General features: G+C 43.3%; 2 protein-coding genes and 1 non-coding gene across 3 annotated transcripts in view; 1 reads left to right on the top strand and 2 right to left on the bottom strand.

Annotated features, from left to right (window-relative positions):
* Positions 1–8,469, bottom strand: part of GABRA5 (gamma-aminobutyric acid type A receptor subunit alpha5) — a 90,191-nt gene extending 81,722 nt beyond the window's left edge. The window contains exon 1 of the mRNA XM_028087276.2: positions 8,384–8,469. Coding sequence (XP_027943077.1) covers positions 8,384–8,469 — 86 coding nt within the window. The remainder of the gene's footprint in view (positions 1–8,383) is intronic.
* A 786-nt stretch (positions 8,470–9,255) lies between these two features.
* Positions 9,256–13,974, top strand: part of GABRB3 (gamma-aminobutyric acid type A receptor subunit beta3) — a 468,239-nt gene continuing 463,520 nt past the window's right edge. The window contains exon 1 of the mRNA XM_088025217.1: positions 9,256–9,365. Coding sequence (XP_087881343.1) covers positions 9,256–9,365 — 110 coding nt within the window. The remainder of the gene's footprint in view (positions 9,366–13,974) is intronic.
* Positions 13,748–13,854, bottom strand: LOC114196547 (U6 spliceosomal RNA). The gene has a single exon (XR_003606713.2). It is a non-coding gene; the product is annotated as a U6 spliceosomal RNA (small nuclear RNA).

The following is a 13,974-nucleotide window of genomic DNA, read 5'->3' as shown; positions in this document are numbered from 1 at the left end:
AGAACCTTGGTGAGTGAGGTAATGCATGTCAGTGGAGAGACAGCACACATTAAACCATAAAGGACATCACATGCCATACGCTGTACTCCTAGGATCAGTCCTGAAGGTAGTGGGAGCTTCAGAGCATTTAAACAGGGTGCACTTTCTTTTCTTGTGGCCCTTGGGCACTTTGTGGATGATGGACTTGGCAGGGGCAAAGCCAGAGGTACAGAGGCCAGTTACTCAGACCACAGCAGTGGCGAGAGAGATGGGGATGGATGGAGCCATCAGCAAGGTTTCTGAGGTGGGACACAGGGAGGGGTCTGAATACAGCAGGATAGGGAATCCTAAGCAAGCTATCACCCAAATTAGCCAGTTACCACACAGAGTTAACCCTGCAGCAGAATCCATACATTACTCGAAAGGGGAGTTGTATTATTAGTTCAATGTCAGAGTAAGTTTCTTTTTGAGGAACTGTGAAGGATTTTACTCCAACATACCTTTATCTATTTATCTATCAGTATTATAATTTCTAATGATAATAATGATAGTAATAAGAATATGCTGCAGATTCCAGCTTTAAAGGTACTTCATTTTATCAGGTGATACCTGATGGTGTCTTATTTTGGCACCTAAAAGAGTACAAGTAAAACAGTTATGTCATCATTTCTGGGGTTTAGAAAAATCTGTTGAGAACTGTACCACAAATGTTGCTACTGAAGGCAAGGCGTGATGCATTTCTTGGTGATGTTATCTCTGCTTATGTTGACAGCCATTTTTGATTTACATAAAATGGGATCAATAATGGCAATGAACTTTGGGAACTGAACTAGATTGCTTTTAAGTGGCAGCTTCTCTGTCTTCTTAAATTGCATTTCTGCATTCTTTCCCCAGTATTTAATGACTTCTGAGAAATAGATCTTCAGGTTATTTGTTTGTCACTTTCAGCTCATTAAATAAGTACCTCTAAGTGGCACCATTTTGTGATGCTTTCCTGAAATTTCCATCGCACACCACTTTAACCATTTCAAAAACTATGTAAAAGAAAATAACAAACATGGTAGACACTAGCTAGACAATGAAAGGCAATTCCAAGTTTCCAAATAAGAGTCGTCCCCCCTTGTGGTGGAAACATGGACTTGAAATATGTCTCATGTGGACAAAGTCGTGGACACGAAACAGTATGCCACAACTCTTAGATTGCTTCCACTGCCATGGGCCTTACTCCCCAGTCCTGCCTTTCAGCTCCCTGCATAGTGCTCCAGCTTACCCCTGCTTGCACCTTTCATGTAGTCTCTACTCTTATCCCTATCACTGCAGCGCAGCTCAGAATCCTACAGCCTACAGGGTAAAACACAGGTCTCCCATCTAGCAGGCCACACCACCTTCATCTAACCCTACCCACACTTCCCTAGACTCTCCCCAACCACACTGCATACCCCATATGTGTGATTATGCTGCACAAAAACCATCCTGGTGTTTATCTCACATAGTTTTCTCTTCCTCCTTAATCATTCCCATCAGTAATTACATCTGCTGTAACATAGCAGGTCTTTAAAATATCTCTCATTCACCTTATATTCCCTTCCAGTTATTGTTCCATTCTTTGCCTTTCTTCTCAAAACTCGCTGAAGAGTTGTCTACACTAGAAACCTCTGCTGCCTCTCCTCCCTTCTCCTGGACCCACTCCAGTCTGGCTTTCACTGCCTGCATCCCAAAGGAGCCTCTCTTCCGGAGGTTACTGACCACTGCCAAATCTGATGATCAAGTCTCAGTCCTCAGCTGACCACGTGTCCCTTCTTACAACAGTTCCTCCACCTGGCCTCAGGATGCTACCCTCTTTGTTCTGTCCTATCTTCACTGGCCTTCTCCTCTGGCTTCCCCTCACCCCCTTACCTTCCTAAACTTAGGGCACAGTCCAGGGACCTTTATTCGGTTTACAATCAATCCTAATTGATCTCATCCAATCTAATGGCCTATAGATGAAAGACCTGAAATTCATGTTTCCAGGCCCAGGCTTTTTCTGACCTCTGGACTTCGATGTCCAAGAGCCTGTCTGGACCCTTGGATATCTAACGGGGCTTAACATGTCCGTAACTGCACTCAGCACTTTTGCTAAAACTTTTTCTCCTGCTGCCTTCTCCAACTCAATGATAGGCAATTGAACCCGTCATGTTCTTAGGTCAAATACCTGGGGGCAGGGGGTGTCATCCTTGACTCCTTTCACGCCCATATCAACCCACCAACAAATCCTGCTGTCCAAAATCATCCCTCCCCTGAGTCGTTGCATTGTCCTCTCAACTGCCTTCACTGCTCCTTCCTTTACTAACCACCCCCGCCCCAGATTCTATTCTATCCTCCACTCAGCAGCCAGAGCAACCTTTAAACTTTAAGTCACATTATTGTCACATCTCAATTGGGTCATACTTCACTCCTACTTAAAACCACTCAAAGACCCTCTTTGACCTAGAAAAGAACAGCCAACTGCTTTTCCTGGTACTACCTAGCATGGCCTACAAGGTCTTTCACTATCTGACCCTCTCCCCTCCCCACTGCCTCTCTGATTATGCCTCCCATCTTGCCCTTCCTTACACTGCTCTCGTTGTCCCCTCCATGCCATTCATACTGGTGCATCTGCTTTTCCTCTCACCTGTTCAAACTTCTCCACACAGCAGTGCTCATATCCTCACTTCCCTCAGATGTTTGCTAAGGCATCTGTCTCCAGCACATTCACTGTCTCTTACTCTGAATGTTTCTTCACAACAAATGTGTCCCAACTGACATGTATGTTCACTGCACAGGAGAATGCACCCTCCTTGAAGGCAGGCTCTACTCTGCCCACTGCAGGATCTCAGCACCTAGAACAGTGCCTGGCACACTGATGCAGCAGGAGGCGACGTCCTCTGTGATACTCATACCCTAATCCCAGTCTGTGACTGTGGGTGTGCTACTTTAAATGACAAGGGAAATTCTGCGGAAACGATTGTTGACTTTGCAGTGCTCTGGCCCCAGGCCCAGCACCGTGCTTGCCCTGCAGGTCTAGTAAACCTTGGGTGCCTTCTTGTCACAACATCTGAAAAGACAGCTAGCCAACACTTAGCGCCCCCTCCCTACCCGGCCTTATTTCAGCATTTAGCATACATTCAGCAATATATCCTCCACATCAGCCCTGTGACGTGGGATCCATTATTAACTCCACTTTGAGATTAGGAAACTGAGTCGTAGGCAGGTTCAGAAATTCTTCTGTAGCCACACAGCAAGTGTGCAGCAACAGAGATCAGAGCAGCGTGACTGCACTCTGTCAAAGTGATACCTGGCGCTATCCCTATACACTTGACAGGGGACCTAAAACAGGAACCAATTTGATTGTACAGCGATGGCCCAATTTTTTTGTTTGTTAAAACTGAAAATGATCTGGTCCTGGATTTAATTTATTTTTAGGTTTGCTTTTTGATCTTGAAATGAATTCTTAAATAAATACAAATAAAATAGTTTTCAATGAACTGCTAAAGCTTGTTTCCTAGCATACCTTTCTTTTCCTCACATGATCGCTTCTCTATAATATTTTTATTTCATAGGACATATTTTGTGTTTGATTTTATTCAAGCAGTAGTAGACACACTATCTTTAGAATGGTGTTATCTGAGTTCTAGATTAGGACGTTCTTTTGTTTCTGATGTATAGATTTCCACCCCCATTCTTTCCCTTTAGACTGTACCCGACATATCAGGACATTCTGGAGAAAGCCCTGCAATGGAGAACACTGGCCCAGGCCCTGACCCCCAATACGGATGCTGATTCTCCCACTTTCTCATGAAATTTAGACACAATTCCCTATGCTCTTCAGCCTGAACTCTTTTCATCTACAAAAGGAGTTTTTTGTAGTAGAAAATTAAATAGTACATTGTTTTGTTAATTACTGTTGCTACCAACAGAGTTCTATAAGATTTCTTTTCACTTTTGATTCTAATATTTTTCTCTGAAATTTCACACCAATTAAAATATGCATGTTATGCAATTGCACCTTTGTAAAAATCCAAAAGCCCACATTCTCCTTCTCCCCTTGAACCAAGCCAGTGACTCATCTTGGAGCTGATCGCCAGACCGGGTCGGCTGGGTCGGCACTGGCCGACTGTCCTTCTAAGCTTTGCTTAGCTCACTGCCTGTTGGCATGACAAACATGCTAAAAGTTTCCTCTCTAAAGCATATAATTTGGAAGTGTTTTTTTTTGTCTTAAAAAAATGTTGGGTATTACCCTGTAGCAAGGTCCTAGTCACCTAAAATTTTTGCTATATGGGGGAACTACCTTTCTGATCTCTGGCCATCCCTGGGGCCTCCACTTAGATGTCCCACCACCTGCAGGTGGTCTAACTGCTTAGGTGATGCTTTGATGTGTTTTTATAATTGTTACAATGACCGTTTGTCCTGGGCCTCATGAACCTGCAGCTACGGTGCAGGAAGAACTTGCCATCTGGGGATTCACAAGAGAGAACTTGCCATTTAAAAAGACATTGTGAGTACTTGAATGATTCAGAGAGAATGTACTTTCTGCTCCAGTTAAAAGAAAAGAACCGTCCTTGAGAGAGTGTATGAGAAAGCTCTCTTCACGAAACCAAAGGTCCAGGTTAGCATACTCGTGTAGACAGATAAAGAATAAATTTATCTGTTCGTGTTCATAAGTTACTTCTACAAGAATCTGCTTTTAATTGCTAATTATAAAACATGGTTTCTAAAGTATATTTGAATTGTAGCTCCCATGTAATAAAATGTTAATGCAGTTGTTCTTTTCCAATAGATAAACCCTTAAATATATTTAATACAAATAAATGAATGGAAAGAGATTTTACTTTATTATTAAGTTGGTAATCCTCAAATTTATCTTATAATTATCACTGGTCAGTCAAGTCTGATGAAGTGTGATTTTTCAAATGATAAATTAATTCCAGTTTAAATTTAATATTATGTATTTGGAGATTACGTTGATTCAAATATCGTTTCTGTGCTAGTTTTTCGATACCGTGCACTTCCGATTACTGGTTTTGTTAAAATAATTATAATGCTTCAAATAATACCACGTCTCTAAACGTGACACAGCTTAAGGCTGACAGTCAAATAAGGCCTCTGTCCCATTATATGTTTGACTCATGCTCTGTTATATAACTTAAAACCAATAAAAGAATTATAAAGGCTATTCTGGTGACTCTGGTGACTCTGATCAAATCGGGAGAAGCAAAAGAAACAATACTCGTATATTTTCAAAGCAACTTCACGTTAATTATCTTACATAATCACCAAATATATTTTACTTATCACATTTATAAATTTTCTGATTGCTAAATCCACATACTTGTCACAAACACTGAGTATATGCACAAAAGCTCACATTTGCCTCTTTCCTTTTGCTCCCTGACTGGTCTTCTGTAACCCTCTTTACCCTCCACCAGTTGTCTGGTTTCTTTCATACATTTGCAGGAGCCAGTATTTCTCTTGTCCCGAAACTTTCAAATTTAGGGCCTTGCATGCTTCCCCTTTCATCTTTCTCTGAAACCCAATCAAACAAATTCTTTCTTTAGGGAGAAATGACAGAGCTTACCACCACTCTTCCCCCCCCCAATCTCAGAACAGAAAACTCTCTCTACCCCAATGCAGAGAATGCCTTCCAGAATTACGTTCCCCTCTTCTAAAGATTGGTCTGACTCAGACCTGCCCAGCAAGCTCTGGGGAGCAATCACTAAGGAGTGCTAAGTAAGAAATCCTAGAAGTTCCTGGCTGGCTTAGCTCTCCCTCCCTCTTACCTTCCCAGAGTCTAAGATTGGGCTAATGGTGCTTAGCTCCTAAGGCTCCTCCTAGGATTTACCTAAAACAGATAACAAAGCAATACATGCTCCATATTGCAATAGCTATTATTCTGTCAAGATTTTAAGCCAAATGAGTGTTAATGAAAGTTTCTTTGCAATTTAACAAAGTCATTCTTAAGTACATTTAGAGTAATAAGCAAGTGAGAGGAACCTTGTATAAGAAGGCTCCTTGTATAAGAAGGAAAATCAATAGAAACTTGTGCTCCCAGATGTTGAAATGGCTTTTGCGGCTAGCCAGACTTTTTGAAACCTACCTTTCCACTTTGCTAGAGACCCTACTTCACTGAATGCCAACTGGACACACAGGGTCACGATCTAAAAGCACTCAGGGAACCTGATGTAAAATCCACTTATAGGAATATCTTCTAATAGAAATGGTCTCAAATACTTAAAACAGTTAAAGCCAAATATGTTCGCTATAGGGAAATTTATAACAGCATAATCAGAAAGAATGTAAACACCCCAAATTAGAGATGTAGCAGATGATGAAGCATTCATGCACTGTAATAATATTCATCCATTTTTAAATCATATATTTTAAAGAAACTGTAATAACAAAAAAAGCATGAAAAAAGCACAGTATGAAACTGAAGGTGCAATATGATCCCAAATGTATAAAAATATGCATAGAAGCAAATGGAAGAAGACACCAAAATATAAAAGATGATTGTTTCTGTGTGGTGGAATTAAGGACATTTTCTTTTTTTATGTGATATTCTGTGTCTCCCAGATTTTCTGCAGTTAGTAGGCATTGTTTTAGGATGGACTGTTGAGCATATATCTAAAATTCAAAACTTCTCCCACGGCTAATTCTCTATGGAGGTTGAAGGGTCTTATACCACTTGTTCAGTGTTAGCTTCTGGAAAATAACAATTATGTTTCTTTGGAAGTTGACCTCAGAAAGCCGCCAAATTAAATAAGAAATAAAGCATAGCTGCATCTAATGGCTAACCTCCATATATGCACATTACTTCGTATTTCAGACTTGTAGCCACCAGGGAGTGTAGAAACTTCATGCCTACAGAATGCAAATTCATGATAATATATTCAACCAAAATCTTAAAAAGAAAATGTTTCCAATCCTAGCATATTCCTCACCTCTGAAATATTGCTAAATAGATGCAGTATGTCAGTAAACATACTAACTACCTAATGTATTAACTTGGAAATCTGAATACTGTGTATGAGTTCAGTTACAAAGTTTTCATTCAGGGGAAGACCAGGAACATCACAGTTTATAGGATTTTACAGCTGGGAGAGACTTTGGAAAGGAAAAGTTTCATTGAACAGATAAGGAAATTGAAGGCAGAATAGGGGAGATGTCAAGTCAAGATGATCAGCAAGGCAAGAATAACAACGAATGCCCTGTCCCAAGGGAGTACTCTGGCTGAAAGGGCTGCAGCACAGGATGTCCTGTGCTTGTCAGCATGCACGTGCTGCCCCCCTCACAGTGCTGAGGGATGGGCATGTCCCTGGCTGACCTGGATTACAGTCCCAGTGTGGGCATTTACCAGCCATGGCACCTGGGGATGGTCAGTTTCTCTCTTCTGTAGAGACCTGGAAAGATCAGAAGAGCAGAAAATGTCCACAGGACAGAGAATGTCATGTACCTGGGAGGGTCCTCCTTACTGGCCAGAGAGAAGGGGTCTCTGGGGGGTAGAAGAGCCACTGTGTGCTCAAGATCCCTCCATGATTTACACTGAGTGTGGAGTACACTGTGGAACTTTTAGAACTGATTTTTACAGAACAAGTGCTGGGCAACTTTTGTCATGAAATTTAATTTCTTAATTATACCCCCATCAACTTCAAGTTATAATCCTTTTGATTAGCCAGAACAATTTTAGGGAGGAGAGGAGGAACATCAGTACCTATAAGAACATTTGCCTGGAATGTTGGTTACTCCTAGTTTGATGAAAACAAAACAAAACAAAAAAGGATCATAATCAGTATGCCAATACTAAAGGTCAATGTGAAAAAGCTTAAAGGAATCGATAATGCCTGATGCCTTGGTGTATCTTGCAGATCTTCAGACACGTGTAGTTCCTAGTATCTGCACCTGCATTCAGGTGGCCACTGTTTAAGGCCTTTGGCTCAGGCCAGGACCCACTGCAAGTCCTTGTCAATACCACATAGTATGGATTTGGCTTTCCAGGCAATTCCTTTGCATAATGGAACCAAGAAGGGCAACCAAAACATTGAACAGTCTTGTCTAACAATCAGTAAGTGTCCTTCACGCATGTGAACTTAGGAATCTTGTTTTAACCTGATTAGGAGAGAACACAGCTGACTCTGAAACCACCTCTGCTTGCATTTCTGAAAACATAATCTGTCTCTTTCCTCTGACTCACTTCAGAGACCCCACACGTGGCACAGCCCTACTCAAAACGAGAGTGTGGGGTAGGGCAAGGACTATTTATTTACAACAAATGGAAGGGCAGGGGACTGCAAAGATGCAAGTGAGGGTTTGCTGGTGTACTAGTCAACAAAGTTTCTTAAAGGCACTTGTGCACCAAACCCATAAAATGAAAGCATAAATGGTAACTCACCCAAAGTGACTGGCTAAGTTCATGGAAATACAAAAGAGAAGGAGGTTTTTTATCATGATAAAGCTAGAAAACATTCCATTGTCCATTCCCAATGAGAATAATAGTTGAAGCAGATGAATCTGTAAGAATAACTGTTCCTTTCTCCAACTTGATCTTGAAGCTGAAAGGTACACAAAGGGGGAAAGCATATAACATGAATGTTTTTGTGTCACAGTTCCTGAAATCAAATCATACGGCCAGCATGCACAATTTACAAAGAAAGGAACCTGGCCATCCTTCCCCAGCACAGCTCCACATGGGCTTGTTAGCTATGTCCACTGGGCAGTAAGTTGGGGCATGAAAAGGAGTTACAATATGGCTCAGTTTCCACTTTGAGTATTACTCAGAGTGCAGACTCATTCAATTTTTTTTTACACGTTTCAAATACTGTGTTTTACTTTTCAGCATATTACCAAATGACCCATTACTCCTATTATTAGAATAAATGTTTGAAGTTATCTGATTAACTGTTTTTTGCATCTGGCAAATCCACAAGTGGAATCATTTTACCTTTCTGAAATATTTGCCACGCGTTCAAAGCCAGCAAGCTACTCCTTGTTCTGCAAGGTGCTGAGAGAAAGTATGTGGAAAGAGGGGAAAAAAGGCACATTTAAGAAACAAATCTACAGGATCACGATAATATAAGAACTGCTTATAAGAGAGGGTTGCCACTTTCTCAGCATTCTGTCCCCATAACTAAATAACTTAATAATCACTGCATTTGGGGAAGTCTCTCATCTCTGTGCTGGGCCCTAATTAATGCATTTGAAGTCCAGGCAGGCACAGTCCCTGGGCTCTGCAACTAACCTTACCTAAGGCACATATTTCTCAATATGCGCATAACGCAAATAGGTGCACAAGATAGAGGAACACCGCGTGTTCACAAGGAACATTTTCCCAAGGAGACCCCAGGCAAACTCCGGAATTGGGAAACATACAACAGGTACTTCCACCTCAGAAGCTAAAGCCCTCATGTCGAGAAAGGCAGAGTGCCATGCGGTGGTCGCCTGGGCGCGTCCTGGGGCTTGTCGCCTGACCCGGGCCGTACTCCGGGCGGCGAGCACTCGGCGCTGCATGCGGGAAGCCGGGGCGGCGCCTCCTGCTGCCCTCAGCCCTCAGCCAGGACCCCCAAAGAGAGGCTCCGCTCCCACCGCCCCCTGACCACAAAGCGGGGGCTTGCCGGCGCAGGTGGGCGCGGGGGCGGCATTGCGGAGCCGCAGCCTGGCCAACCTGGCGCCGGCGGCCGGGCAGCGTCGGCCTCCCACCCTGTCAGCTGCAGCGCGCCCAGTGCCTCCTGCTCGCCGACCCTTCCCCTCTCGCTTCTGGCCCTCTCACACCTCCACTGCTCCAGCCTCAGGTCTGAGCCTCCTCCGCGAGGAGCGCTCTGTGCAGCGGCGGCTCCGAGACCCCCGGCCTCGAGCAGCCGGCCCAACCCACCCGCTATACCCCCGCGGAGTCCGCGCCCACCCCGCAAGCAGCGCCGGGACGCCGCGCGCCTCAGAGCCCCGGGGCTGACGGGGCCCTCCAGGTGGGCGATTTCGCCCCTCCGGCTCCAGGGACGGCGGCGGCGGGTGTCCCCACACCCCAAGTCCTACCAGCGGGCCCGCGCCCGGTGAGCCCCGGTGCCCCGTCCGGCCGGGCTGTACAGCTCAGGCCCGCCCCCGCCCTCCCGCGTTGGCTTTGCCCCCGCAGTCGCCGGGGGAAAGTTTGCGCTCCCGGCCGCCCGCGGCGCCCCGCCCGCTCTCCACCTCCCCTCCCCGGCCATGCAGTTCGAGGCTCCAGAGCCCCGAGGGGAGGGGTGCGCGCCGCGCTGGGGCCGCCCTTCCTCTCACCCTCGCCTGCATCTTCTTACCCCACTGCCAGGGAAGCGAGCCGTCGGCGAGGGTGCATCGTCTTCCTCCTCCTCCGCCTGCTCTCGCCCGGCTGGCCGGCGCGGAAGGCCAGTGCGGCGTCACCGCCCCATGCTGCCAGCGCGAACTTGCCCAGTTCTCCCCGGCCGAGCGGATCCGCCGCCCCGCGCTCCCGCCGCCGCCCTGCGGCTCCGCTCTGCGCCGCGCCCGAGGCCGCGCGCTGCCCCGCTGCAGATCCCCCCGCGCCCCCAGTGCACTCGCGCGCTCGCTCTCACCTCTCCTGAGCGCCACATGTCGTCTCTGGGTTTGAGGAACGTTCCTCTGCAGAGGCGCTCCGGTAGAGGCCGCCAGACTCTCACCAAATGCGCCCTCGGGCCGGCTCAGCAGAGGGGGAGGGCTCAGGGCCCGCGCTTGGCCTGGTTTGGGATAGGCCATATATCTGAAGTTTCTTGAAGGCCTTCAGGAGCATATTTGGTGCCTCCTGTAATAACCACTGGCTTCCCTTTTTTACAGCAAAGGTGGAGGGGGACTGTCAGCAAAGCGGTAGACTGAGGCCGTTGCTCCGAGTTTTTCTCTTTAGGTCCAAATCTGAGTACCTCCCTAACCTGGTGTTCCTCCTCAGTCCTCACACTCCGTCATGCCCTCATCTCCTATTCTCTTAAGGAAGAAACTCCTTTATGAGGCTTCTTTTTTTTTTTTTTTTACCTGTAATTTATTGCTACGGGATGGAAAGAGCAAAACTGGATTAGAATTAGAATTAAACACTTACCTAATCGCAATATACATTGTTTTTTTGTTTTTTGTTGTTTTTTGTTTTTTTCCTGTAGTGTTATTTATTGACAAGAAACCGTGTGTCGATAGCAAGGGGCTGTGGGTCTGAAGACCTGAGAGCAGCTCTGGGGTTAAGCGGGAGGAAGCTCCCCCAAGGAGCGCTCCTGGGACCAGGACATGGGTGCACTGCACTGCCGCTGGTACCCATGCACATGTAGGTTTCAGTACTGGGGTTGTGGGGTTATGTCTGTCTCTGTCTCAGAGGTGCAGATCCTGAGAGGTGGCACTAACGACAACTGTAAGGAAATAGGGTCCCCTTAAAGCAGCACAAACAAGATGGATGCAAAAGCCAGCACAGTCCTTAATTTTCAGATTGCAGCATCTTGTTTCCTCAGGAGGTGGATGCCTCTTGACTATGAAAACATCCGAGAGAAAATGATCAAGATTTAAAGTTAAACCACCAAGAAAATGATGAGACTTATACTATCGTTCCACAGCTTTTGTGACACTGCATTGTTAATAGTCACTTTTAACAGAATAATTGTGAGAAAAGGCAAATCTCTAACTCTGCTCCGGAAAGGATCTTTAATCTTTCAGGATGTGAAGTTACTTTATTCTTCAGTTGTGCCTAATACCATGTATTCCAAATCTAAGTTACCTGCTGGTACTTTTGCACATTTCAAAAATTCTGAGATTCTTCAGAAATGGGTAATTGTAAATATATTTCTGAACAGGACATAAAAAAATGTATGAATATCACAAATATACAGGAGGTGTTACTCTGGATATACATTTAGCCACAGTGTTAAATAATTCTGATTTTAGTGGTTCTGCATGAAATATAAATTAGATAAGATGCTCATTTGAACTTTTCTGATTCTAAACTGATTAACTTAAACACATACATTTCTTCATTTTCTAATTTTTCAAAAAACCAATCACTGAGATAGGCTTGTTGACAGTCAAAATCATTAAATTAAAAACAATCAGAATCAACTTAATGTAATTTTCAGCTTTTAGGTGTTAGAATTCTAGATTTAGATATACCAGTGACAGCTACTTTTCTCTCAGGATTAAACAGCATAAGGCAAATGAAAGAGTTCAAATAACTAGTGAATTTAAAGCTTTCTAGATTATGAAACAAGGTTATTCAGAAATTTTTGCAAAAAAAGAAAATGCGGGCAAGTCAGAGATTACTTTTGGATTAGTGAGAGGTATGAACATTGAATCTTCACAATAATACCTTATCAGGGTATCATTGACAAATAATGAAATATCCACTGTAAGTGAATTTATGTTCTTTTGATGAATTAATTTTAAAATTTCCATGTTTTGGGTATGTTTTCTATCAGTTTAATTTCAGTGCATATTATTGAACATATGGAAATTATCTTAAATAAAATCTAATCTTTAAAATTGTATTTAAGCATGTCGCTTAGATACTTACCTCCTCCATGTGATGAAATGATAACCCAGTCTTTCTTCTTAATTTTTATGAACATATAACAGAGCCTTAGGTTAGGTGGGCCTGAGGGGATAGTGAAATAGTGACATATCGAAATTATATAGAAACTCATATTTAGAAGAATATTTATTACCATTTTAATGTGTTTGTTTATTTTGATATAGAATTCAATGTTTGCCCTGAGAAATAACAGTTTATCAGCTGAATTCCCATTTGTTCCATTAGCATTTTCCCTTTTATTGAATGACATAAAGCAAAATAGTTACAGTTCTGGAAAGCAGTAGAGGGCACCCCAGTTCCACATAACCTCAGGGTTAACCAGTCTCACTAAGAATTTAGTTTCCAGTGTGAGAGCCTAAAATAGTTGAACTTGGGGAAACTGGGCGATGGGTGGACCACTTGCCCCAATAACACCCACTCTGTACCATCCAAAACAGAGACCAAGAAGGGAGGCTCTGTTTATGTGGGTAGGTGTAGTAGAGATGGCTAAAACCCAGAACGAGTGTCACTATGAGGAAGCAGAACTTGACAAGTTGAGTGGAGGATGTCCTAAACCAAGAGCCTACTTGTATAGAATAAGGCAATTTTATGGGACTGTAGGTAATTTTGTGTTTATGAAGAATCAGGGTAAAGAAACCAAGAGGTAAGATGAAGCAGATATACAAGGGCCAGGTACAAGAAGACAGGAAATGTGGAGAAGGAGTTAACTTCCTCCTGCAAACAAGAAGGAGCTACTGAATAGTTTTGTCAGGGGAAAGACATGATTCTAGAAGAGACCCACCCTGGCAACTGTATAGAGAAAGAGTGGTGAGAGGAAGCAAATCCAGGCTAAAAGCAGGTAAGAACATTGCAGTGCCAGTCCATGGCGGGAATTTAATAAATGTTTGAGTTATTTCATTAATGGAATAATAAACTGATTGATTCTCAGGTATTCAAAGCAGATTTTTAAGTGTTTTGCCCAAACAGAAACAAAAGAATCTTGATTGTTAAGAAAAAAGAAAGGTCATGTCTGATTAGAAGAAGAAGGAAAATTCCGAGGGAAAGATGGTGCTTGATTTGGACTCTGAAAAAAGTATTTGGACAGAAAATATCAGAAAAAGCAAAAGAAAGAGTAGGAACAGGGTAGAAGGTACAAGGTACGCTATGTAATAAATGCTCCATTCATAGAAAGCACACTCTGTATTTTTAATTCATTTATTTCTTTTATTTTCACTTATTTGTTTGTTTGTTTGTTTATCTTTAAATATGGAACACTTCATGAATTTGTGTGTCATCGTTGGGTAGGGGCCATGCTAATCTTCTCTGTATCATTCCAATTTTAGTATATGTGTTGCCAAATCGAGCAGTCACCTTATTTAAATTAGAACTCTCATGATAGTCATCTGAAGGCTACATATAGACTATGACCATGTTTTAATCAGCCAGTACTGTTTTAAAATAAATCAGAAACAACAATTAAAGACCAG

Source organism: Eumetopias jubatus, unplaced genomic scaffold, assembly GCF_037043125.1.
Source record: "Eumetopias jubatus isolate StellerSeaLion01/CBP00866 unplaced genomic scaffold, mEumJub1_p1.0 scaffold_7, whole genome shotgun sequence".
Lineage (NCBI taxonomy): Eukaryota > Metazoa > Chordata > Mammalia > Carnivora > Otariidae > Eumetopias > Eumetopias jubatus.
Note: the sequence above shows the minus strand (reverse complement) of the source record. Positions and strands in the feature narration are given on the sequence as shown.